At 38.9% G+C, this 27,473-nt stretch overlaps 1 protein-coding gene and 1 long non-coding RNA gene across 2 annotated transcripts in view; one reads left to right on the top strand and one right to left on the bottom strand.

The window, feature by feature from the left end:
* The window catches only part of ctnnd2a (catenin (cadherin-associated protein), delta 2a), a 250,221-nt gene that overhangs the window by 180,241 nt on the left and 42,507 nt on the right, over positions 1-27,473 (top strand). Inside the window, 4 exon segments of the mRNA XM_025910444.1 lie at positions 1,663-1,876; positions 11,181-11,367; positions 22,633-22,750; positions 26,942-27,124. Of these exon segments, the coding sequence (XP_025766229.1) occupies positions 1,663-1,876; positions 11,181-11,367; positions 22,633-22,750; positions 26,942-27,124 (702 nt within the window).
* Positions 1,708-27,276, bottom strand: LOC112847864 (uncharacterized). Its single transcript, XR_003221695.1, has 3 exons — positions 27,213-27,276; positions 26,899-27,084; positions 1,708-1,833 (listed from the first exon to the last, which is right to left on the bottom strand). It is a non-coding gene; the product is annotated as an uncharacterized LOC112847864 (long non-coding RNA).

The raw sequence follows: 27,473 nt of genomic DNA, 5'->3' as shown, positions 1-27,473 counted from the left end.
TCTTTGCCCTCCATTTCTCATGCTTTCTTTTTCTTGTGTCACCCTCACTCCTGCTTTCTCTCTTCTTATGTGCATCTTTATTATCATTGGTTTTTGCTTGCACTTGTATGCACACCTATTTTTGACTTAATCATGCTAAAAGTATGAGTACGGGTATTGCTAGAGCCAAAAATTGAAACAAAAAAAGCCTTGGAAGTCCATTCATGTCTTATTGCTCGTCTGCGTAGTAAAATCCATCCATCTGGTGCTTCACAATGAAGCAGGCATTACTAATGAATTATTTTCTATATTTAATGTCCCATGTTTGGAGGAGAACGTGCTGAAAAATATTAAAGGGTTTCAAAAAGTCTGAATATGCATCTAACTGTGAAAAACTGGAGTTATCTGGTTGAGTAAGTCTGTCAGTTGCAGTGCTCAAGAGATTAAATAAAAGTGGAAACATGAGCGACACACTCTCTCTCTCTCTCGTTTTCTCTCTCTCTGTCTCACACACTAGTTGCTCCATCCTTGTTTCGACTAGTCTCCTGGAGATCTCAGCAGCCTGTTTCTAGTGATTAGCGCAACACCCCTGTCGACTGGACCAAACACAGGCTGATTTAAGCTCTTTGGCCCCCTAAGGCTGATGAAGATCCCTGCAGTGGAGAAGTGATGTGGGAGGTTTAAAAACCACCAGCATAGGGAGAGAGCAATATGTGTCGCGCCATGGGGGGAAGGCATTATGTGTAACGCCAGAGTGCCCTCATTGTGATCCCTACTGGGCTAACAGTCCTGACTGCCTCGCCCTCTCACAGAATCGAGATATAATCATAAATCTAAACTGATTTGCTTTGTTTATTTCTCGAACTGTGGCCAAGCATGTTTCTCTTTATGTGTATTTACAAGGCAAAAGTAGTAGCAGACACAAGGCAAGCAGTGTAGCTGGGTACAGATTTGCTGTGCAGTTAGGTGAGTCTTCATGTACAGTTTACAGAAGTGTTCAATTAATCTAATTTTTTCCTGCTATTACACATATACACATTTAAAATAAATCAAGGTAACAGATGCATGGTTTTGGAATGTGTGTGTTACACGCCTCCTTAAAAAGAATAAACAACCACTAGTCACTGAATCTGTGGAGGCTGCCATGATTGCCTTTCATCTTTTAGTCATTAAGATAAAAATTTAATGTTAGTTTTCCAATCCATAAGTGAACTGTTCATGCATATCAATTATCATATGCAAAAAAATGTGATAAAAGGAAACAAACACCTAAGAAGGGAGGGCAACCACACAGAAAAAGTGGCGGGTAACGTGCAGATTCTATAACATACAGGCACACACAAGCAAGCTTATTCTTCCCTAATCAGTGTAATTAAGTGTCATTTTTGTTAAAGCCCAGTCATTAGTATCTTTAATTAGCCCACATTGTGCTGTTAATCTGATTGGCAGGACTGACAGACACTGGAGGCTATATACACACATGCGCACACAAACACACATTATACACACTGTGTATGAAGTAGCTACTTGCATAGATAAATAACCAGCCATCAGGAGTACAAGATACTAAAATTTCAGCATTGAAAAAAGATATTCTCTACAATACTTCTTGCTGCTGATTTTTATTAATATATATTATTCATTTACAACGGATTTGATTGATTCAATTTCTTTGATACTCAGATCCGTAGACAGGGAGGCATCCAGCTGCTCGTTGATCTACTGGACCACAGGATGAGTGAGGTCCATCGCAGCGCCTGCGGAGCCTTGAGAAACCTGGTGTATGGCAAGGCCAATGATGAGAACAAAGTAACCCTGAAGAACTGCGGGGGGATTCCTGCCTTGGTCCGCCTGCTGAGGAAGACCGGAGATGTGGAAATCAGAGAGCTAGTCACAGGTACGCTGTCTGTGACAAATTTTTACTTCAGCTCCTAGCATGTACAGTATATCAGTTATTTTCCAGCATGGCTCTGTTTATGGCCTCGGGAGAAATTTTAATGGAATATGTTTGTGTGTGTGTGCAATTCCCATGTTTATGTGAATGTGTGGATAGAATTTGATATGTGAGGATGCAAGGATCTGTCAAGCTGCTCTACATACCACACACACCTACACTAAAGCTGCTTTAGGAAAGAATCTTTCAGCCAGCAAAAGGAAAAAAATAAAACTTTCTTTCTGTCTTTTGTTGGTATTGATATTGTATGTGTCTTTCATTCGTTAGTCTAATTGTGGTTTTACTTCTTATTTAGTGACTTAAGTAGTCTCGGTTGGCCATGACAGCGCCTGTAACCGTTTTGGGTTAGTGAATGTAGTTCTTCATACATTCAAGTTTTAGTGAATTAGTGTTCTTCAGAAAACTTTACTATTCACCAAACCAAGGCTGTTCATCTTCTTTACGTGCACAACTATTTCACATTCCACTTGAATGATAACATTCAGTCACAGTTGTCCTCAGCAGCCATGACTTGTATGACTCTTGCAAAGAATGCCAACAATCTTTGTGAATGTTATTTACTCTTAGAGATGCTTTGTTAAGTGTCCCTTTTGACATATTTTATTAAGACGTGTAATGCAGTGCATGTTTATGGGGGGGGGTTGTTATATGTTTTTTGTTTGCATTATCATTGCATGTCTGCAATGATAAAAACGTGAATATGCCCACCTTGCATTCAAATTCCTGCTTAAAGTGTAATATAAAGCCCCAAACTTGTAGCAGGAATCACTCTTGTTTTAACCTTGAGGGAATGAACACTACAAACTAGCTGGTGCAGTTGAAACACACATTGCAGCAGTGCATACACCCACACGCACAAACTTAATAACGTACACGCATACAAGCGTTCATGCAAATACACATTCAAATATGTTTAGGCAAAAAATGTATAGATTAAATTTAAACACCCACATAAGGTGTTAGATAATAACACAGATAATACACATTTGAGCTGATATAATCTTTTTTTCCAATATGCCTCCTACTGAGAATTTAATATTCTACTAGAGGAGTAGCAAATAGTAACACAACACTGCACCCCTGTTGCTTAAAAGAAAAAGAAGCACATAGATGCTTGTGCTTACACACAAGCAAACATCTAGGATATATGGAATTTCAGTGGTCAGCTAGTTATTTTCCAGTATGACACTGGTTTTACAGTCTTAGGAAAGGCAATATTGATAAAACATAGTGTCTGTGTGAATTATGCTTATACAGCCATGACACACAGGGGGTTCTTACCCGTAAAAGGCTGATGGGGCATTGTCATCCCGCCAGCTTGGACGCCCAAGTTTGTGAATGTGATAACTCGAGCATGAGACGACGTTTTTAAGTCCATACCATGGGTACAGAAACTTAAAGCCTCAGATGAGTTCAAATCCCAGTGGCCTTGACCTCAAGGTCAGAGGTCAACTTTTCTAAAAATCACCTAGGATTTTTACATTAATATGATACGTGCATCTATGAGGAGGCTGAGAGGCAGCACTGGGAGCTGCCAGGTTTTTTTTGTAGTTCCCTCATTCAAATTAAAACCTTTAACTAAGGACATTTTTTGATGCAGTCACATTAGCCACAACACAATTTGGCTGAGTTCTCCACTTTCAGAAATAAAATATGCTAATATATATTATGTAGAACTACTGAGATGTACCCATGTGCTATTTTTGTCTGGTGAACTGTTGATTGTGTAGGAAGAGTTCATAGACAGACAGAGTAAGATTTATACATTATGTTAATGTAATGCATGATTATATAGGACCATATCTATTTTTGAATTTTCTCATGATATCCTCAGCTGCACAAAAGGTACATTACATTATCTTGCAGCTCAAACTGTGAATTGTCATAAGTGTGGATCTGAATGTTAGCAGCCTAAAAGATTTCCTATAAGCAGCTCTCACCAGCAACTTGTACATCGATTCCTGTGATAAAACATGAGAGAGCCAAGACCTTTCTTTCGTCTTCTGTCCTTCACTCGCATCTTTTGTTATCTCATGTCTGCTCGCTTCACACTTTTTTTTCCCCTTTGTCTGTGTGTGCGCTGGATTTTTATGTGATTCCACGTTTGTTTCATGTTGAGCTGGACTGCGGGTATCTGCACTTGTCTCACCATTGTTTTTCTACATTTGGCCTCTTTGTTACACCTGGTTAGTCCTGAGATAAGAGAGATATGTGCAAGCTCATACAAGTAGATTTAACAGTTTCAGAGATAAAGCAGACCCATTGACTCAAACACAAAAATACACAAAACCTTCTAAAATACCCATAAAGCGCATTCACACAGAATACTGAACTAAAGTCAGTAGGGCCCCCTCATGCTTAATTTGACCTCTGTCTCCATTGTTATTTAGCAAGACAGAGCTCATCTTTAATCACACACTCAAAAATCCATCCCACTAGGTCACCTGCTCTCTGAGGGGGAAGAGGACCTGGTGGATCATAAGGCTGACAGCTAGCAAGCAAGTGCACAGTTTTTTTCTGTCCTTTTACAAACCCCCGAGATATCGATAACAGCTCGCTAGAGAATGGTAGAGAAGGAGGAAGGAAGTCTGGAACCTTTTCACTGTTAATGATATCCTCATAACAGGTTGTGTGGCGGCAGGCAATCTCTGCTGCGCTAAAAAACGAGGTTTGTTTATATTCCAGATAAAGAAGTAAGAATGTCATCACAAAAAGCCGCCTTTTTTTTTGATGATCCCAAGGTATACATGTCTGTGATGATACAAACGTGCTGGAGAGACTAAGATACAGAAAACAGCTCGGGGAAGGAATGTCTGTGGTCTGTAAGCAGATTAACCAGTGAATAAAATTCACCGCGAGTCATACTGCATCATGTTTTGAGCTCCGACTTTTATAAATAGTCATCTCACACAAACAGACATGCACTGTGAAATTCTATCTCTACTTCCCCCGTTTCCTGACTCTTCCTGTCTTTGCCCTTCCCTGTCTGTGATTCAGTGTCATGCATGAGTCTCCCCTGTTGTCTGTTTCCTCTGGGTTTTTGGCATCAAACTCCACATTTTAAATGCTTTCACGACAGTACAGCCATATTTTGAAGTCTGTCTTAATTTGCCTCGCGTAACACCCTGCTGTTGCTGTAATTCACCTCTAAGAAGTGTTGCATAATTATTCTGTAATTCAGTTAGGTTGATGTTGTCTGTCACAAATACACAGAATGACTACAGTTAGTTAATTCTGTAAGTGGTGGTTTGTGCTGCCCTGGCCATTGACACAATCCTACCAGTTTAAGGCAGTTTTTAATAAAAGCTGTGTGACAGAGCTTGTGTAGTTAAACGTTTTCAGCCTCAATTTTGTAAAATAAAAATGTAAAAATGAAGTATGTCTGTAGCAGAGAACAAAAATGAAGGGCTAAAGGCAGGTGACCCTTTTTGAGAGAACGTGTCAAAAAATTGTGAACTGGGAAGATTAATGGCTGAGACTCTTGTAATATTTGGACCATATTCACTGACTTATAATCCATGCTCTGTTGGACAAAACTAAGGTTGTTGCACTGTATTTGAGGTGAGAGGCTATCAGATGAAATTGTCTGACTCTATAGCAACTCTTTCCGTAGATCAGTGCTGAAAACTTTACTGTTAAAACATGTTACGGAAGAGCTAATGATGCTAATGCTCTGTAACTACACGTTAGTGTCTCTGCTCTCGGATGTTTTGCTCTGTCAAATTTTATTCTACTCAAAGTCTAACCTGTAATTCTACTCGATGGCCAAATAATTTGAAAGTAAACAATGACTGTCACTCGGAGAGATTCATCTCGGATTGTGTCACCCTATGCTGCCCATAGACATGGCTGTCAAAAAGCAAACTCAAAAAAATGCCAGCATGGTACCAATTCTGCTTTTACGTCTATGTTGATCCTTCCCTCTAATTTGTAATTACAGAATCTCTTCAGAATCAGGCATATATTTTTGTTTTTTTGTTACTTTTGGTAATTGGAAAAACCTTCCCTTAACTATTTACCCTATCTCTCTGTTGGTTCTGAAGTTTAAATTTAGACAAGCTTTATTGGCTTCCTAGGTCTGAGCGTGAGGTAGATAGGATGAAGTCAAGGCTTCTGGGCCTGTCAGTCAAAGTCTGGTCGATGCAGAGGCTTCGGATGTCAATAGGAGATGCTATCCTTACTCATGGGCTCACCTTGAATGCAGTGGACCATGACTACAGTTTCTGTTGCTGCCTCCTCTGAAATGGCTGAGGGGAGAAGCAACTGCTGAAGACAGCTGTATCCAAAAAGTCTCCATTTGGACAAATCTTCTCAGATTATTATAATTAGTACTTCTCAGTACTTCCATTAACCACCATCTAATCCGCTTCCTCTCTATAAAAAACTGCACATGGTGGCTTCTCTCAGCTATGACGCATATCCCAATGCATGTTTCTGTGAATTGCATTGAACATGAAAACAATATGCTTACGTATATTCCGCTGCATAAGCAAGCACTCGTTTCCAGGAGTCAGTTTGGTAATGAGAATAAAAGATATGAGAAATGCAGGAGAAAATAACTGCATGTGTACAGAAGTGACTGACTGACTTTTCCACTGTTGCAAAGTTATGTTAAAAACAGCCCAACAATGTTATATTATACTGCTGTACTCACAAATACAGTTCATCATTTCCTGTTACTTGAAGGCATAAAATATTTTCTATTGTCAACGTCTAAATCCCCAAGCTCCAAATGCTGCTGTTATTCTAGAAATTTCAATGCAGCGTTTTCACTGTGAAATTCTCTGGTGGTAATAAAATCTCCAGTATTGGCAGTGGCAGTTTACCCACAATACATGATTTTACCTTGTGCTGCCAAGTGTCTTCAGCAAACCTACCGCTGAAATGAAGGTTCGATGACTCTGGGGTTAAGTCAGCAATTGCTAGCCTGCTGTCTGAAAACGTTACCCAAAATCACTATTTTATTTTATGTTATTTTATTTATTTATTTACCGGTTTTCTCATTCACAGATTTTTGTAGACACAACAGCCATGCAATTTGTCATCTCTGGCATTGCTCATCACCAGGTTGTGACCCAGCAGCTAACTAATTCACAGTGAGCTGCACAAATGAAGGCTGTTTAATAAAACATCACCACTTGAGGCCTAACAGGTCTCATTCTTCCCTTACAAGTCACATTCTCATTTATTCATGAATTCATGCAATCATCTCCTCTCTCCCCCAAACCACCCAGCTCCTAGGAAACTGCCTGTCAAATGTCTAAAGGGAACTAGTCAGAGAGGGGTGGGGTATAAGGACAAGGAAAGAGAAAAGGAAAAAAAAGCACAGACACATACACTCACAGGCACACAAGCTTGAAGTATGATGTCACTGTCTGTTGGTCACTTGATGTTATACCCATAAGGACATTGAGTTTAGCGAAGCATTACATATCTATGTTTCTAGAGCAGACAAGTCTGTGTAAGTGTGGTTGCTGGTGTGTTGATGTGTGTGTGTCAGCCTTAAATTTGCAGAATATTGGACAGTGGCCGGTACAATGTCCTTGCCCCAGAAAAAAACTGAGTAGTGCATCTATCCTTTTATGTGTCTCCTTTTAATCAGTGTTTTTGTCCATTTGCGCCTGCACGAAAATCAACGTGTCGCTTCCTGAGCATGTATTGTGTCTCAGTGTGTGTTTGTTTAGATGTATTGGCCCGAGCAGATAAAGAAAGGCTTGCTGAGTGCTGGTTCTTGTCAGCTCATCAAAGACAACACTGTTTTAACCTGATTGCAATCATACACTGAAAACACTTACCACATGAGAAATAGACCGACGCGGGAAGAAAGAAGCAGAGAGAAATACAGAAGATGTTTGACGGCATCCAGCTTTATAAGTCAAGTGTTTTGCTGAATGTGTGTCTTCACTCTGAGGTGGCAACAGAGTGTATGCGTGCTTGTATATGTTTGAGCTTATTGCCTTATTTTATTTTATTTTTTTACTTTGATTTGAGAAGAGCCTGTGTGAATAGCAGGATTAAGTGGAACGACAGAAAGTTGAGATGTGAAACAAGAGGCTGATTAGTGAAAGTGAAGGCAAATGTTACCACACTCACATGCTACAGCCTTAGTACAAGCTCTTGATTGCTGCCAAGCAGCATACAAGGTCATTGTGTTATTATCACCCTCCTTCTCTTGTCCTCTCAGGCTTGCTTTCTCTCATTCTCTCTTGCTCTCTCTCACACACACACACACACAAACTCTTCTCTGAAATTCCCAATTACATCTCCCCGTCTCTACTTTTAGCTTTCTTCTTGTATAAACTTATATATAGTCTTGTACATATTCCATCTAATCATTTGCTTTCTGCAGTGGTCTATTAAGTCTAAATTATTAAATATTAATTAATTTGGGTTTAACAGCTGTGCATTTGTAATTAAGAATTAACCCACTGGCTAAGTAACACTGGCATTTGCTTGTTCTGTGTCTTTCTCACTGCCCTTCCTTGTCTATTCTCTGGGCTCATTTTCTTCCAATCCCTTTCCTTGAGATTGACATTATGACCGTATGTAGTAGAGCATAGTGTAAGGCTTCAAGACTGGCATTGCTTTGGGCAATGCAAGGCTGGCTGCTACTTAACATCCATTGCCTCCACAAATGTATCAGTTAAGTGAGGCTTTATTCATATTAGTCCACAGATGACAGTTTATTTTTCTAGCCCTTAATTTTCTTTATTTTCAGTACCTTTATAACCTTTTAAATTCAGTTTTCCTTCCTGAAAGAAGTTGAACAAATTTGTATACTTCAGGATTTTATTGTGTATGCTTTTTTAAAATATGCTTTATTAATTAATTGTTTGCTCCCCAACACATAATAAGTGAGGGCCAGGTTTAACTACAGAGGTTTTCCACACTTGCTAGCATTTCAGAAAACAGATGCAGTCTTTATCTTTGGATTTTGCACTCAGAATTACTGAATGAACAGGACACCTTTAAGCTCACTGACAGTTTCTATGAACTGTAGGGCGCAGCATATTGTGAGTTGTGCCCATATTTTAATTGTTTGCTAACTGTGCAAATGAACGACATCTGTCATTGGGACCTGCAACATCTGGAGTCTGACACGAAATACACGAGAGATGATGACCTATGGCACCGCAGCTTTTTATAGTTTCTTGTAGCTTTAAAGGAGGTCTTTCAGTCTTTCAGCTCCTTAAGCCACCAGTGCTACTGATATATCTATATTTTCTTATTTTATTTATCCCTGTCACTCTGGTTCCTATATTTTTACCTTATTGTTTTTTGCTATGTAAGAAAGTTCAATGAAAGACACAAACTAACTAACATATCTAGAATGTGACAGTGCTAATGTAGCCTGTGTGTGTATGTGCACACGTGTGTGTTTGATACGTATGAGTGTGTCACAGCTGACCAACAGGGCCACTGCTGTCACCGATCTGTGAAAAGGCATCTGGTATCCCATCTGACAGGAAGCAAAAAAATAAAAAAGTGTATTTGTGTGTATGTGTGTTTGTGTGTGTTGTATATCCATGTGTCTTTGTAGGCGATTTAGTATATCATGGATACATAAAAACTTGTTTTTCGTCCAGCTTATTTATACGACCGTGCAGCTGTGTTTGCTGGCTTTATGTTTATGCATTTCTGTAAAATTAATTTGGTAATAAGTTTGTGTGCGTTTTGTACGACACAGCATGTGATAAATAATGCCAGTTGGAGCTTTCTCACAGGACCAAGAGTCAGATTCAAAAATAAAAGTGTGAGTGGCTTACTCAAAAGTGATAAATATAGGGAGGTGCTATTGTTAGCATTTCCAGTCCTGAAATATGTCCTCACTTGCTCTGAAAAGGTGTGTCTGAGATCAATGTCATTCTGCTCAAGGTTAAAAAAAAGTTTTAGGCTGTTTTCATTTCTTAAAGTAATTTGCTGCCCTGACTCCCAAAATGTAGCCGAATGTATTTCACACGTACATTTCTGAACAGTGAATGGAACCAAGCACATTTTTATTTGGTTTTGGAGAGAGTTGTAGCACAGCAGTTAATGAGGTATGTAAGATCAAATAATTGTTAATCGCTTTTTTTATATAGAAGAGCTTAAAACTTCATTTGATGAAAATGAAACGGTTGAATAAATATTTTTAGCTCTAAAAATGTATTTGATTTATTAAAGTATGAGGTCTTATTTATAAAGTTTGTAAATGTGATTTAGTCGATAAAACTTTACAGAAAACTAAATCAACAATCAGTGTTCTTGGTGGTTTATATATTAGTGTCTTACTATTATCTAGTCAGTGTAAGTCTATGTTGGCTATGACAGTTTCCACAATCCTTCATTATGATGATGATGATGATGAGCAAACAGCATCTTTGACAGTAAGCTGCTTAGATCATACCATGGCCATACTTTGATGATTCTCTCTTAAACTGACCTACTATTGTTTGGGCAATCTTAAAGTGTCTTTACATACATAATTCATCTGCATCCTGGCAAGGTTCCTTCTGATTCTTTGAAATTTCCAATTGTCTGCCTTAAAAAGTAGCATCAGTTTGCATTTAAAAGATTATACAACAGAAATTTTGGTGCAATGTGTGTACCACACATGAAATATGGATAATGGTGGAAGATTTAGGTCAGGACATTATCCAAAGCTTGCAATCACATGTAGCACACAGCAGGAGGTAGTCTGCTTAAGATTCATTCTTGCTACAAGAAGGGTTCTGCTTGGTTTGGGCAACGGTGCTGCCTGTGTGGTGCATGCACTTGCTGGCTGTGAATTCACTGAACTATTACCAACACTGTTTTCACTTAGTGGCAGATTGGCTCAATCGGACATCACACAGACATTGTACTGGGGAGTTTAGTAGGTTAAAGACTAGTTTATGTCTGATTCATCTGCATTTAACATTTGTGTTTCTAACACGCACCTCTAAGTTCAGAGAACAGTTCCTCTTTAACTGGACTAAAACCTAAGACTTTAGGAGACTCAGGATAGGCACCCTCATGCCTCAGCCAATTAGAATGAGAGGAAAATGGAGAACGAAAAGAGCAGCACTGAGATGGAACAAATGTAAATGCTGAGCAGATCGGTGAGCCAGTAACTGACCCGATCAGTTACGTGCAGGCATAAACTAAGGATATAATAGTTATAGTAGCTACTTGGCAAAAGTTATAGTGTTTAAAAAATATTACTTACAGAACTGTCTAAACATAAATATGATAATGTTTCTTATTTTCTGAACACATTCATATGCAGGTGTGCTTTGGAACCTGTCATCATGTGATGCACTGAAGATGCCAATCATCCAGGATGCCTTGGCCGTTCTGACCAATAGTGTCATCATACCCCACTCTAACTGGGACTCCTCCCCAAATCACCACGATGACCGCAAGCTCCACATTCATACCTCCCAGGTGCTGCGCAATGCTACAGGCTGTCTCAGGTAAGCAACAGGCACTTAAAATCTTGTCTCAGGTGTTGTTTTCTTTTTCTTTTATATATCACATTCTCATTTATGAAGAATTATATGTATATGAATTATATGTAACACACCACTTTTATTCAGTTCTGTTCAGTTTTGTTTGTATAGCGCCAGTTTACAACAGTCACCTCAGGTGTGTGTTTGTGTTCATAAACCTACTGACTAATGTCAAATATATGGAAAATATTTTTGCCGAAAAATCAAACATTCCTTAATCTTTACCACTGTGCGATTATAGACACAACTTCAAACAGTACATGCATATTTTGTTCTTTTTTGTTGCTCTCTTTCACGTTCATTCACTCAAGCACATTTGCACCAATTTGTGTTGGTCACCATAGAAACAACTCCTCCACTTGCTGGGATCCTTTGTGTGTTGACTTTCTTTTTGGTGCATTGTGCCTCTAAATTGTTTCTTTGTTACAGTTTGAAGTCACGGAGGACAACTTATAGCTTTCATGATTACTGTGTTTATGTGAATCTCAGTATGAGAAAATATGCCTTTTTTTCGATTATATTTCAGTGTGTACTCGTTAACGCCCATCCTTGTGTTAGTAAAGCCTACACTTTATGCTCTACTTGTGTCAGAGTAGTTATTGTAGTCTTAATTTAATATGGTGAGCATTAAGTTGTGAACATGAGATTTTCTCCTTGCTGATCTATTTGATCCAAACATCTGTTAAGAGCCTAGCATGCAGACATGATAGTGAATATTTTTTGATCACATAATTCTTTTTTTAGATCTGCTAACCTGGCATGAAAGTGTAAAAAGTCAGGCTGATGATGAAAAATAGCTGCAGGTAATCTTAGTAAGTAGTACAGTAAAACGCTGTAAAATGCTGTAGAAGATTTGTTATTTTGGACCACATATGTATTCATATTGAATACGTGTTAAAGAAAAAAGTCGACACTGGTCTGATCTTTAAAATTAGTCATTAGGCTGAAATTTTGATGTGTAACTATTTGATCACTTGCATGCTGCTAGCACAGAAGGTTTGTCATTTGTTTCTGATCATATTTGTTGATCTGTGTACATACTCTAACACCAACCCCACAGAGGCCTGAGATGTTTGAAAAAAAAAGTCTCCACTTGGCCAGCTCTCTTTGAGCTGTGTGCTCAATGAACCACCAGTGGATTAAACCCTCACCCCACCAGCTTTGAAGATTCTTGAGCTATTTCAAATGGTTATCTTCCACTATTTCAGCTATTGAATGTATTTAAAAATGCACTAGGTAACCAAGCTCGAAAGGATCCTCCAATCACCTCATTGCCACAGCTTTACACACCAACCTCAGTAAAGGAAGTGTGGAACACAGTCCATTCACACTCAAGCTCCCCTCCTCCTTTGGAATGGATTGGAATGGCATTAATATTGTGCTTTTCTAGTCTCACTTACCAGTTTAGACTCTCAACACTTCAAGCCACTTTATCTTTTTTCACATAGTCATACAGTTAAATACTTTACCTTCTATGCATTCACACCTATGGCCAATTTAGAATCACTGTTTAACCTAACATGCAAGTATCTGGACTGTGGAAGAAAGCTGTGGTACCTAGTCGTACCTCATGCAGGCACAGGGCCCAGAGACCACAAGAAAAAAGGACTCTCTTGCTGTGAGGTGACAGGGTTGTCGATTGCTGTTGAAGTTCTGACTGAGGTACAAATTGACGATCTCCCACAAGAAGTGGGGGCCAGACACTTCCAGTACAGCCTCACTAAATGTATAGGTATGCCAGGCCTGATCATTTATGGCCATCATTTGATAGCTCAGCTCCATTCTTCACTCGTGTCTATGACATATGTACATGATACTATTGCAAAATGATGTAGGGTGGCCTAGCCAAGTGCACTTACAAATAACCTCATCCATAAACATGGTATTCCTTATGGGCAAACTGTGAATTGCACAAATGTCCAGTAACAGAAATCCTCAGTGTGTTCTGTTAACACACCCTCCAACTTTCTGTACCATTGCTCCATTTCCTCGCTGGGGACAGTGGAGCAACTCCAGACTGGAAAAGAGCCAGGCCGCTCTCCAGAATACAAATTATGCATTGAGTTGACCCCAGCTTTATCTAACCCTTATCTCTCAACCTCAAGCACTAGCTCAGCCCACTTTCACCACCAGAGAGGTGATGTTGCATGGCTAAATGTTATTAATATTAATAATAACTAGTATGTATATCCACCTTTTTTATCCACCGATTAGGTTCTTACAGCTGCAACACAAAAAACGAATATATATTTAATAGGAAACCTACATAATATGGGTGTGTATAGCTGTACTTGTATGGGTAAAGACTATATGGTACCTAAGTGTGATCATAAAGTTATTCTTCTGTGTAATATTTGTCAATTTTGGTATCATTCACAGTTATACAGTGCACCACAGACTAGTTTTATATCCTAAATGGGCTATGTATCCTGGGAGCAATACTTAAATTATACGTATTAATTGACTGTTTTAAATGCTTCTTTTAAGGCCAAATGAGCTGAGGAGTTTTCATTTCATGTCAAGCATGCTATTCACCTACGGCTGACTATTTAGGCACTTTTAGGAATGTCTGAGTAAAAACAGTGGTGAATCTAAAACATTAGCTCATCCAAAACACAGACAAACACATTTTCATATTCAACATCTTTCTATGTTTCCTCCTATAGTTAATTGTAGGAACTTGGTCCTGTGAGATGCAGAGGTTGTGGGGGTTTTTCATTTCTTTTAGAGTTTTAGAGTTCAGAGAAATATGTTTGTGTGGGTTTTTAAAAGATTTGTCCAACAGAAGACTCAGATCCTTTCTGGTTCTTGGTTTGTTCTTTTAGCTGTTTGTTTGCCACAATAGAGATAGATTTCCTTAAAACTTTGAGAAAAAGTTGTCAGCTTTCATTGGTGACATGACGTAGATTTTCAGCATTTTTTCCTCACTAACTCACTAAATCGTTTATAGAAGTTGAGCGCATGTGTGTGTAGGTACCTAAAGATGCGGGGGAAGAAGACAAATGATGCTGTCACTATGCTGTTCCACATTGTAAAGTTACAGATCAAATTGTAAAAGCTGCTAAAGGAGAGGGAGTACGAAAGGGCAGAAAAGGAAAAAGTTGGAAAAATTCGAACCAAGAGAATTTAGACGTGGAGAACAATAAGAGAGAGAGACACTAACACATAGCAGTGAAGGTGTTTCTGCTTCTGTCCAGGGCAGCTTTCTATCTCACCATCTTTTCAGAGGGTTAAAGTGACATAAGACCACAGTGTTCAGGTCCCAGTGTACCTGCAGCTCAATTTCAGACCTCTCACCCCTCTTATTATCTCCTTGATTCGTGTGTTTGTGTGACTGTGTAGGCGCATGAGTGTCTACCTATGTGTACTTATTGGTGTTGCATGTACAGTATATGCTCAAGTGTGTATGTGTATGTAAATGCAACTTTGTTTCCACTGAAAAGAGAAAAAAAACACACACACAAAGCTGTATTTCTGGTGTGCATGAATGTGTGCATTTCTGCATATTTGTTTTTGGCTCCATGCAAGACACCGCGTGTGCAGTCAGACTAGCTGAGAGGATTCTTAGTCGCCTACACCAGAATTTTACACACTATTTTAAAGCTCTTTTTGCAATGATTATTTTTGGCAATCAGTGTGTGAAAAAGTGTGCATGTTGTAATCAATCAGACTGTCCACTATGGCAAATCCTTCACAGCCCAGCACTGTTTTCCGTCTTGTTACGGTGTTATCAAGCCAGACACAAGGTCTTCTCCTCCATTCAGAGGCTGTTTAACTCCCTGCAGGTTGCTGGTTTGTAGCCAAGCAAGAAAAGAAAACAACTACCTGGTGCCGTACACACACCATTTGTATGCATTTGCGTGTTTTTGTTCTACTCATGAATGCTTTCAGCTCATTTCCATTCAGACACCCACAGATGTGCGTAGAGGAAAGGACTGATTTTTGGTTGATCGAGAATTAAATGCGTGGTCACGAAAGAGTTTGTTTCCATATTTATTTCATGGGTATTAATAGGTTTGTTTGCATGTGTTCCATCTGGTGATGAACCCTCTGCTGCCTGTGCCCTCAATGACACACATACACACATGGCCAGACATTTATGCAGAGCCACCACACACCAGCTGTTTGAGACAAAGTCACTCAGTAGTCATTTGTTCCTTGAGCAACATTAGAAGACCATCTGTCTTCGGATTCACTCGTGTCCATGTAAATCCCATGAATGTTGCACCAATTTTATAACAACTAAAAATAAAAGAAATGGGGTTTGTGTTAAGATCAGTGACTCTCAGATTGTTTGCCGAGGTACGCTGTTGCACCCTGGAGTAGAAAATCAATGTCAAATGAAAAATGTATAAGCGTCCTTGTGTTTTTAAAACAGTGTAATTGGTGGAAAACATGTCCAACTAGCAATATTTTAATAGTTGTCAAACCAGCGTCTGCAGACAGCAGGAAGCTTGTTAGTGAAATTTTTCTCACGTACACATGGATGCTACTTTTTTCAGAAAATAATAATGAATTGTTTAGCATTGTATATAAGTTAATCAACACTTTTAATGGTGGCTATATGCATATGCTGACAAACTAGAGCAATATTATATTCAAATCCTGTATTTTAATTTTGTAGAAAATCGACTGCCTAGTGGTTTGACGATAAAGCTGTGTGACAGGGTGTTAAACTACTGCATGACGACCATTAAACAGTGTACATAAGTTAACTGTAAGTTGTTTTACCCAGTTGGCTGTGGAAATATGTGTTGTATTTTTATGCCTTTATTAGACACCAACAGCAGAAACCAGGAACTCAACAAGAAATATATATTTCTTGTTGAGTTGTAATATAAACATTTAATTATACTCGAGTCTTTTGCTCTAATATCCTAAATGTTTTCATTGGATTTTGAAGGATTTCTGGGATCTGGGATCTACGGTTAATTAGGTGTGCTTTTTGCAACCTCTGGTACATCTTCAATTTGATCCCCTTTAATTAACTGTCATGAACTTAATTCATTGTTTTCTTTTTCAGTTTATTCATTCCCTTGTTTTTGTTGAAATTTGATAAAAATAAAAATATATGCATGCCTTTCTCTGTTCTTACTATTTTGACATTCAATCTTTTTTTCTTCTTTATTTGTTTTTCTAAATTTGATTCCCAGAAATCATATTAATATGTCAAAACTTCTCTGCATGATTCTTCCCACAAGAACTGTTTACTGGAAGGAAGAGAGAACTGACTGAACTTTACCATTTAATGGAAATGTTCCCGTAACTAGAACCAGCAAACAATGAGTTTTTCGAAATATTTTGAGCTGCAGTAGTCAAATGTCGTGCTTGTTTGGCACTGCCACTAAACGAACTACGCTGTTACTTCACTGCAGCTAACATTTTGAATGGGATGCTTAATCAAGTTCTGTGTCTTTTTGCTCAGTAGGTAATTATTTAATGATGCAGGCTAATGAGTTAGGCTAAATTAATGAGGAGTGACATCAGATAGGATGAACTGTAAACCTGTAATGGACTCACTAAATAGTAGAGATTACCGGTTAAATTTAAGCAGACACACACACACACACACATACACACACACACGTGATAGAAAACCTTTTCTTTCACTTTAGTGTTTTCTGAAGCCCATGCAGTCCTGCAAAGGGTTTACCGTTTGTGATGCACTCTTTCTCTATGAGCTGTAACCTTGTACATATATTATGTTACCAGTGTCCCCATGAAACTGGTTAAAACAAACAAGTTTGTTTAAATCTAATCTATCAAAATATTATTTAATAAAATGCTTTTTTTTGCTGAAGAAATTCTCACCCCTCTTATTATCTCACTGTTTTCTCACTAAATTATATCTAAGAAGAGGTGTGTTACAGAATGGTGCAATACGTCATGCTTCATTACCACTAGATTAACAAGCACATGTGCACATAAGCCATTAACACAAATGCAGAGAGTTAATAATGGATTGGATTTCTATAGCGCTTTTCAAGGCACCCAAAGCGCTTTACAATGCCATTATTCATTCACGCTCACATTCATACACTGGTGGAGGCAAGCTACGTTGTAGCCACAGCTGCCCTGGGGCAGACTGACAGAGGCGAGGCTGCCATATCGCGCCATCGGCCCCTCTGGGCAACACCAGTAGACGGTAGGGTAAAGTGTCTTGCCCAAGGACACAATGACCAGGACAGAAAGGCCGGGGATGGAACCGGCAACCTTCCGGTTACAGGTGCCCTTCCCAACCCCCCTGAGCCACGGTCGCCCGTGTACACACACACACACACACACACCCACCCACTCACCCATCCATGTGCATAGGCCTTTAAATAGCAGACATACAAAAGCTATTAAGCAAAGTATATAGGAGATAACCGTATACTTATAAAAATGACAGTCTGGTCTGATCCTCATCTTAGTATTTCATAAACTACAAAAATGTGGGAAACTTCTTTTTTTTGGTCTAGCCTTTAAGAGCTTCTTTTTTCGCTCAGCTGTGCACAGCTGTAAACGTGGCATGGTAAATATGGAATGATGTTGGCAGTGTAGCCAGAAGAAACTGTGAAATGTGAAGAGTAACATTTGAGATTCAGTGCCATACACACCATGCAGGTCCATTTGCATTATTTTCCTGGAAATCGCTAGTTAGCGCTTCCTTCCTGACGACCTCTTGAACATCATGAAAAACCACAAGCAATACCAATCAGAAAATGTGTCATTTATAATTGCAAAGCCAAAATATTGTATAGGTGTGAGTCCATCATTAGATGCTGACTGGCTGAAGGATGAGGGAGTGTGACGGGCTTATGAAAACGTGTCTCAAAGAGGAAAAGGCGAAGGAACACACACTTTAGTTAAGCTTCTGTCTGTGAGACAGTCGTCAGGAGAGAAAGTTTAGACTAGAGAAAGAGGGCCGCGCCTGTGAGTGATCACATATCATTGTTTGCTTAAGCGTCTGCCTCCGTATTATATATGTATACAGGCTAAAAACCTAATATTATAAAAGCTCTCATGTTGCATTGCTAAGTGTCTTCTCTTCCACTCATGACGAGGCATCATACAAAAGAACATGATGCAAATCTCTGTAGAAGTCGACATATTCAAGGCTAAAGCCAGTGTTAAAGCAGTAAATAATTCACCCTCCCTCTTTCTCACCCACCTACCGCCTGTCTTTGCTGCTTAAACATTAGTCAAGGTGAAGTGTTTTCACTGTTATGTTGTTTTATATCGACTTGACAGAGAATAGTTCTCCGCTAAGCGGCATTTCCATCGTGTGCTTGTTTGCCCATTAGCATTCAAAGTGGGTGAAAATGACTTGACCTTCTCTTGGAAGCAGGGAGCCATGAACGTGAAGTTTTAATTGAGTTCTTGTGTCTTTCCCTTTCTTTTCTCCTTTTCTCATCAGTGCAATATTTGAAAGATCTCATCCCCTAGACTAGTGATCTCTTTATTATGCCACTATGATAGATGAATTTGAAGAAGTTCAAACTATACCAAGGTATTGTCTCATCTCTTTTCTGACATTTCAGATTTAAAAGAATGATATTTAAACTGGTGTCACCACTCTTTAATATTGTGTTTGTTTGTTTTTCGTATTGCTCCTTCACCAGTTGTCTGAGCCCACATAGTACATCCTCTATAAAGTGCTATATAGTTACAGAAAATGTGTGACCTGTTACCTTTGCACAAGTGTATGTAACTGGTGGCGTTCACACTCTTTAATCTTTGAAGGACTTCCACAAAAGGTTTTTTGACAGTTGTTGTAGTTTCTGGCTTTGCCTATCTAATCTGCATCTAACTCTTTGGGTACTAGTGGTACTAGTGTGTGAATGTGTGTGTGAATGGGTGGATGTCTGGATATGTAAAGCGCTTTGGGGTCCTTAAGGACTAGTAAAGCGCTATATAAATACAGGCCATTTACTTAATAGCACATTCTTCTTCTTTTTTTGTTGATTAGCTGTGGCTGGAAAACTGTGCAGGTGCATTAAAGGTGCTTTAAATATTCCATAGCTTCACTTTTAGAGCAGTTTCTGGGTCTGTTTGCAAGTGTGCTTTCCTTGTGTGAAGATTAGATTTCAGTGAAACTTAGACTTCCAGATGGCCTTGCATTATCTTAAAATACTTAAATATTTGATCTAGAATTCATAACTGAATCCATGACAACAAGCTGCCTAGTCCCTGAGATATTGAATCAAGCCCAAATCATGTTTCACAGTGGCAATGAGCACGATCTCCTTAAAAGCTGAATTTGGTATTTGATTTTTGAATTTAGTCTGCACTAAATTGTGTGTCTGCTCTTACTGTGACCAGAAAACTTTGTCTTTATTTTATTTGTCCAGGGTGAGTCATTCTAGTGGATCTGGTCTTTGCCTATATATCTTCATTCGCAAAATGTATTTCCTTTTCTATTTTGAACACCCAAGGCTTTTTGCTGGGAGACCTGCCATGTGGATCATCTTTGTACTATGTCTATATAAGTGTTTAAACATAAAACTTGACAGCAGCGGTTATCAGGGGTTCTTGCACATCCTCTTGTTAATTTATGTGTTTGGCCAGATCTTTTCTTGAATAAAACACCTCTTTTTCTCTGCAGGTCAACACATAATAATAGTAAAGTCAATAGTAAAGAGAACACCAAACTGTAAATGTTTTAAAAGCACTAGTTTGATCTGTCGTACTCATTTTCCAAACAGAGATATCGAATGTGAAACTAGATTTTGTGGCTTTGAATGTATGTAGATGTGTTGATTTATCATGTAACTGAGCTGCTTTCTAACAACCAGCAAATACATATAGTGAAGAAACACAGAAGCCAATATTCAAATGGTTTCATTGTAACTGAAGTGGGGTGAGGATGTTGCCATCTTAATGTGGGGCTATTATGCTACAGTAACAGACATTATCTAGTGCAGCCTGATCAGGTACTTAAGTGAAAAATAGAGAAGTACAACATAGAAGAGCCACCTTGACGGGACAAGACTCAGCTGTTCATCTGCATCTTAAGGACAAGGGTCACTCCTACAAGGATGCCAATGTTCACATTTTGGACAGAGAAGAAAAATGGTTTGAAAGAGGAGTGAAAGAAGACATCTATGTCCACTGTGAACAACCAACTGTCTGCCATCTATAATCCAGTTTTGAGATCCCTTCCCAGACGCCTTAACTCCCACTCACATCCTGGGCCTTCTGACCTCAGTAAGGCTGCGTCCACGCAAATGCGTTTTCGTTTGAAAACGCATCGTTTTCTCTCCGTTTTAGCCTCCCGTCCACACTGAGTCGGCGTTTTCGCTCATGGAAAACGCAGCGTTTTCAAAACGCATACATTTGAAAATGGTGCTTTGGCATCGCAGTGTGGACAGCGAAAACGCAGACTTTCTAAAACGATGACGCATGTTAGTCATATGATGCAGTCATGTGACCAATTAAACTAAGATAGCGGAGGGAATTATACCGCAGTTGTTTTGTTTGCGCTCAATTTTGACAGCCCTATTAAAGATTAATATAAGTTTGTACATGCTCCAGATAGCTTTTCATCAAATTTTTTAACTCTCACTCGCTTTTGCAACTTTGTACTTTTGTGTTACTTGCAGCAACAACTCCACCTCATTGTTAGTCCATTTAAAAAACTCGGTGCTTTTCTTCAACAACTGCAACGTTTCAAAGAGCCGGAAAGTAAATAAGCGGCAGACAGAAATGAGGCAGGTGGAATCTTCTTGCGTTTCACGCATGCGCAGTAGTGGAACGTACGTGTTTTCGGATGTTTCAATGTGGACGCGCAACTCTGTGAAAACGACTGAAAACGCTAGTGTGTTTTCAAATCTATCCGGGCTAGTGTGGACGTAGCCTAAATCACATGACAGGATGGGGTTAGGTTTTACAGTGGGTTCACCCGAAACCTTGGCTGATTGTGACCTTTTTCGTGTGATTAGACAGAGGATCAATAGGGGGTCCATGACCCTCTTGGGGACACTCCCATAGGGCTCAAAATGTGGGACTCTCCATCAGTTGCTCTTAAAACTGAAGAGTCCAGACGCTTTTCTTTCCAAGCTCTTTAGACCACGATGGCCTGGATGACTGAGAACCTTCACAGACAAAAATAGAAGTAGAAAGTAGAAATCGATGTTTGTCTCATACGTTCACACTGACAGACAGCTACGCACATGCTAAACTGATTATGACTCTAACACTATTTGTCAGCATTGGTAACTTTTTTCTGTTAGTGTATAGCTGAAGGCCTGAAATGATATGGAGTATGTGTTATTAATGTAAAGTTTATTATACTGAATTTACATAAATTATACTTCATAATTTATCTGCCTGCACTGCAGTGACTCACTGCAATGTAATTGTTGTCCTGTTTGGTCTGTGGCTAATAACGAGTCACCTAAAATCAGAGGTTTTTTCGTTATGTTCTCGTGTCTGTCTTTGTGTTGTTGTTGTTTTTGCATGTTGTTTATCTATAGTGCTTTTCTAAATCTGATTTTATCTTGAGTGCCCAAATGTGGGACATTTGCTAGATTGTGTCAATGTTTTGTGATATGCTGTTTTTTTTAGTGTGAACTGAGCATTAAAGTGATTATTTCAGGTAAGTATAATATTAATTTTAGCTCATGCCGCTCACCTCAGTTTCATTTTCTATTTTATTAACGCAGACAAATGAGTCACTGTCTGGTACGAAGTGTTTCTGTATCACAGGCAGTTCCTTGTTGAAACCCAAACAAATCCAGCCCAACGCCCACCTGAACTTCCAGTTCAATCAAAATTCAATTCATTATTTCTGTGCATCATATTGGCAAAGCTGCTAATAATATACTGAACAATATTGTTAAATTATCAAAGCAGCGTTGGTGTGATTGTTGGCTGTGAAGTTCAGCCACCAACTGTCTGACTAAAGTGGCTTTTTTTCCCTTTCCCTTTTTTTGGACTCAAGTCAAGTGCTTTAAATTGAAGTGAGCCTTCAGGGCATAGATTGAGATGTAGCCAGAATTTTAATGCTTCTTTTTCAATTGTTTAGTTTAGGGAGAAGTGCCAGGTTCCCCAGTATCTGTTTCTCTCTCTCTCCCTCTGCCTCTACACAGCTCTTATTACCAGCTTTCTTTTTCTTTCATCTGTCATCCTGTCTCATCTTCCCTCCTCAATCAGCTCTCTGTCTTTCCCCATGTATTTGGCAAACGCATAAGCATATACAGAGAAAAGCACACTCTCCAACCAGTTGTTGTCATATGTGTGTTGCAGGAACGTAAGCTCAGCAGGTGAGGAGGCGAGGCGAAGGATGAGGGAGTGTGACGGGCTGACAGATGCTCTGCTCTACGTTATCCAGACCTCTCTGGGCAGCAATGAGATCGACAGCAAGGTGCGACTCTGAAAATCTTAGCTTGTGTTTGTAACTTAAATTGTTCATTTTCAGGCTAAACTACAAAGTGTCTCATATCCTCCTTTTATCACAGACAGACACAAACTGCAGAAATCTTTTCAGCACACAGGAGGAAACAAAACAAATTAGGGCAAATTAAAACGCTCAGATTCAAAGTATTACAGCATTTCTTCCTGCTTTAGCTCTGACAGTAGTCAAAGTTGAGTGGGTTTAGGTTCACTTTGCATTTTTCTGTATGAGGATGTATGTGCATTCGTGTGGCAGTACATGTGGGCCAGTCAATACTACTGTACATAAACAGTGTTGTGGATGGCTGACTTCTCAAGGTCTCCCTGTCTCCCAGCCTTTCTAAATAGCTATCCTTAATCACTGTTTAACTGCCCGCCCTTCTCCACTGTTTAACTGCAGTCACCAGAGGAGGACTGCTGCCACCACAGTAACAAAGACTGATTGGCAGACAAACCACCGAGCGGTCGCCGTTGCAGTAGCGGTACACATTAGCCATGTGCTCATTTGGTACACTGTCTGCCTTTTCCCTTCGTCTGTTTTTTTCTCACCTGCTCTGTGCAGACTATGTTTTCCTCCCTATCTGCTTGTTGAGTTGGAACAGTCTTGGTCTGCCATTGAAATACTAAAAAATCTATCTACTTATTTTGACTACTTTGGTAAAATTGATCCCATAAGACACAACAGCAGGCACTGTTCAGAGATGTAAGCTGTTCAAGTAGCATAACAGGGTCATGTTCATAAATTTTAAAGTGTCTGGCAGAAAAAGTCGTAAATGTCCTTTGTATTTGTGCATTTTTCACACATTTCAGATCTTAAAATAAAGTTTTATAAAAGACAACATGAGTACAAACATTTACTTAGGGAAAATATAACCCCTCAGCAGCTACAACCAAACCTGTCTGGTACCTACAGTGGGTGAACTTGCTGTAGAGGAATTTTGGTTCACTTTTCTTTGCAGAATTGTTTAAATTACACATCACACAGAGCTTCTTTCAAGCATGGATTGTAAAGTTAAATTCCTTCTAAGGCATTTAAATAAGATTCAACTTTAACCAGGCCATTTAAAAACCTCTGCTTTGGATTATTGTCTTGCTGCATTGACCAAATTTCTCTCGAGCTTCAGATAATAGGCTGGTGACCTTACACGTTGATTTACATATTTATTCTCCAAGGAGTAGAATTTGTAGTTCCATAATCAAGTTACTACTTCAGAGTATGTATTTTTAAACTTATAAATAATTTGATCACGATGCGCTCTGTTCGCTCACGATGTCCTTGTGCTTTAATAAACCTTTTTTGAACATCTGCAAATATTTGGTGACAAACACAGAAAATATAGTAAATTATAAAGGGGGCGTGAGAATAAGCAGATATAGATATGGTTGTATGGGACTGTTGAAGTCAAAACTGTAAGATTACATTTTATAAACCATTAATAATGAAGAATTTTATCAAATATAAAAGATGATAATAAGCAATTATGATCGATGCTGCACAGTGGGACCGTGCATGTAACTGAAGAACCCACATATACAAAAAACATATTCATAATTAAGGTATTGTTTCAAGGTGACTCTGTTATTGTGTTTGTATTGATGGGTGATCAGTGTCTTCTAAACAAACTGCCCTAAAAAGGCTGTTTACAGCATGTAATCTGATTTACTAGAATAATATGAATTAAAGTGGATGAAATGAAAATAATTAATAAAACTACACAGTGTCTGTCCTAACCTGTCCCTGTTGCAACACTGTTGCCGGGGTAAATAACTGTGCGGTTCAGACAACACTGTAAGAGTAAGTCTTTTTCTTTAACACTGGAACTTATGACCAAGAACGATGTCAGCTATCTTAGGCAGCAAGATAACATCTCATAACTTAAGTCTTTGGACACTATGAATGGGTTCTCTTATTGAGCAATTGTCAAACCAATGGCCTGCACAGAATCTACAGTTACTATGACTAGATAAAACGAAGCAATTGTTTCTTTACTTTTAAAACAATTTAGCATTTACATATTAAAAAATACAAACTGTTGTTATCACCAATCATTTAAACATGACTGTGCAAAAATCCCGAATCCCCAAATGTCTTTTGACTTCCATTAAAACGTTAATATTTCAACTTTCTGTTGCTAAAGCTAGAATATCAGAGCACAATGTAATATAGCTGCTGCATTACAATAGCAGTGCTTGTTATTGTTTTTAACTACAAACTCTGTCATTCAGTAGATATGCCTTTACTGATCTTAATTATGGATTCACAGTGATGTGATGGCATCACATCACTGTGAATCCATTTTACATAATCCATGTCACACTGCTGAAATGCAGGTGCTTGTGTTTATAACTTAGCTTTGAATTTCTATAACATACAGCACAATAGTTAAAGAAAGCCGATTTGGACAAGGATAGAGCCAACACATTACCTGTGGTTAACATCAAACATTAACACTGAATACTAAATTTCTGGAGGTTTTGACCTCCTGTGAATGATTAAAAATTCATTTTTAATGTTTTATATTGCGCCTGCATAATAGGTTTTCTGTTTTTTGCCCTCAGTGCAACACTTTATTAAAGCTATAGATGTTGATTCTATTTCAACTGTTTCAACACGGCCTTCTGCTCGTGACGTGTTCAATAATTGTGGACAGAGAAACATGAGATCTGAGGAGTAGTCACTATAGATATATAATGTGACATAGCTTAAGCATTAAAGAAAATCTCTAGATTACTGCCATTCTGCTCTACAGAAGGCACAGAAGCAATTAAGTTTTAAGGACATTTAATCAGGTTTCCCACTATATAATAGCACACTGCCAGGAGTCAATTAACTTAGCAGACACACTAATTGAAATTGATGGTGCAAGACTGAGTAGACTAGGCACATCATTCTACATACACAGCCAATATAATGCTAATATATAATATTGAGATTTAACAGCCTACATTTGGTGTGTCTCATTGCATAGGGAAGCTTACTGGAAGGCTGTTATGTGTGGACTTCCAGCTTCTAAGACTCTAGGCTGGAAAGCACATAAATGTCATAAATACAAGAACAATGAAGGCTAGCTTTGGTGTTACAAAAGTTTCTTGTCACAGTTTGGAGTGCATAACTTCTGTGTTCCCGAGAGAACCTTAAATCCCACCCAGGTGTAGAGGTGCTGATCTGTAACTGGCCCTGACCTCTGACCTTCCTGCTTTGACAAGACATATAACAGAATCCGTTTACCTGGCAACTTAATTTCCCTGCACAGTGCGGCTAGAAATAAAAGGGTACGGAATAAATGTGAAATAATAGATCGAAATCCGAAATGTCACAGCAAATTGTAAATAAAATGTAACTTCTCCTACATCGCTCCATAATAACGTGAGAATAGAATTTCAAATATGACTGCAGCTCACTGGAGTGAGACATTGTTTTGTTTGTAGCATCTCTTGAGGGTGTTCAATTACACTCCTTAGTTGTTTTTGTCTAAACCAACAGTCAGACTGAGTGAAGATTGATGATTTGTCTTTGTTAATTTCCACTCTGGTGACTTGATGTCTCCCCTTTGTCAGCGATACACACGTATGCAAGTGCACACAATCAGTTAAAAAAAACAAAACAGAACACACACACTTAAGAGGAGACAATATACACTATTAGAGAATCGGCTTTCCTTCAGACTCAAGAGTACACACATGTTCTCTGGCTGCTGAGTTCGCCTCGAAACTTCATGTTTAATGGGGCGTGATATAATATATTGGGTTTGTCATTTTTCCTCATTTACCTGAGTTTCTGCTAATCTCATTTCAAAGTCAGAGCTAACAATATGCAGAAGAATATTACTTGTGAGATTATTGTTGTTCTTTCCTTTCCCTCTCCCTCTCACTTGCCGTCTCCCTCCCTGTCTTTCACCCTCTCCATCTGTCTGGCTCCTGAGTGCGGGTGGAAGGCTGATAGTGTAAAAGTGAGAGAGTGGGTGGTTTTTATTACCGTGCTTTGAATTTGAGTTTGCTCGGTGTTTTCAAGCGAGATGTTTCATTAAATGGCATCAAACACGAATCTTCAATCTCAACCTTTTTTTTTTTTTCCATTTAAACCTCTCTCTTTATTGATCTCATCTTATTTCTCCCCACCTTCTCTTCCGCCTTCATCTCTCCCATCTCGCTCTGTTCGCAGACTGTGGAGAACTGTGTTTGCATCCTGAGGAACCTGTCATACCGACTGGCTGCTGAGACATCTCATGGTCAGCAAGGGGGGTTGGAAGAGCTGGATGGCCTGCTTTGTGATGCCAATGGTCGCGACGGAGAGAGCTCCGGTTGCTGGGGCAAGAAGAAGAAGAAAAAGAAGGGAGCTGACCAGGTAAAGACACAGAAAACAGGAGCTAATCAGATGATGTGAGCAAGTTAAAAAAGTTTTTAAAAAAATACATTGAATGTCTGAAACCTACCACATCTCTTTCAGCAGGGATCTGCAGTAAAATGCAGATCAGTTTCTCTTCAAGGTCATCTGAAAAGCATTGGTTTCTTTTAAAATTAACTGGCTTGTGTTACATTTTTTTTTCTGCTCTTTAACTTTATATATAATTGAGTCTTTGTGACCTCAACTTTCCTTTAAAGGCTTCAACACTCAGCTTCTCTTAATTTCCTAAACACAGACACAGGCCTAAAGTATGCAAACAAAGACCTTACTTACATCTTTCAGAGCTAAC

This window comes from Oreochromis niloticus, linkage group LG9, assembly GCF_001858045.2.
Source record: "Oreochromis niloticus isolate F11D_XX linkage group LG9, O_niloticus_UMD_NMBU, whole genome shotgun sequence".
Lineage (NCBI taxonomy): Eukaryota > Metazoa > Chordata > Actinopteri > Cichliformes > Cichlidae > Oreochromis > Oreochromis niloticus.
This window is presented reverse-complemented; position numbering and strand designations above follow the sequence as displayed.